Source organism: Penaeus monodon, chromosome 15 (assembly GCF_015228065.2).
Source record: "Penaeus monodon isolate SGIC_2016 chromosome 15, NSTDA_Pmon_1, whole genome shotgun sequence".
Taxonomy (NCBI): domain Eukaryota; kingdom Metazoa; phylum Arthropoda; class Malacostraca; order Decapoda; family Penaeidae; genus Penaeus; species Penaeus monodon.
This window is the reverse complement of record NC_051400.1, coordinates 37,389,572-37,390,169: the sequence shown is the minus strand read 5'-3', so window position 1 is coordinate 37,390,169 and position 598 is coordinate 37,389,572. Positions and strand designations below refer to the sequence as shown.

Here is a 598-nt window from a genome sequence, read left to right as displayed (position 1 = left end):
TAACGTCTATTGCATATCCAACCCGAGCATTTCTTTGACAGAATCCTTGCCTTTTCTTTGGCACCTTCCTCTGTCATTTTTGTGGGAAGTTTCTTGCGTACTTGCAAGTTTCCATATCCTTTCCTTGACAGGTTCCTTCCTGTCTTGTCAATTTGCTTGCCGATGATCATAATATTTTCCAGTTCATTTTCCTTGATAGCTGTCTTATCCCAAAATCCTTACTAGTCTTTTTAACAGCTTTCTTGACAGTCTGCCATTCGAGTCAGTGCCCACGCCATTTTCCTTAACCTTTTCTTTTTTACCCATTTTTAGCTTTCTTGACAGCCTCCTTGACTTCCATGCCACATCCCTTGACAGCTCCCTCTCTCTGTTAACAGCATGGCGTCGGGGGCGGCCATCGGCGTGACGGTCGTGGGCGTGGTGGCCATCGTGGGGCTGCTGGGGCTGCTGGGGCGCTACCTGGGCCTGTGGACGTGGGCGTGGACGTGGATTCGGGCGTCGAGGGAGGAGAAGGTGAAGCTGTGCCGCTCCGAGCGAACCACGAGTGGGAGGAGCTATCTGGTGAGTCGCCTTTTCCTTCGCTTCTTGCCTCTCTTCC

General features: G+C 51.2%; 1 protein-coding gene across 1 annotated transcript in view; it reads right to left on the bottom strand.

Moving 5' to 3' along the window:
- Window positions 1-340, bottom strand: part of LOC119582354 (salivary glue protein Sgs-3-like) — a 3,317-nt gene extending 2,977 nt beyond the window's left edge. The window contains exon 1 of the mRNA XM_037930570.1: window positions 303-340. Coding sequence (XP_037786498.1) covers window positions 303-340 — 38 coding nt within the window. The remainder of the gene's footprint in view (window positions 1-302) is intronic.
- Window positions 341-598: the final 258 nt, after the last annotated feature.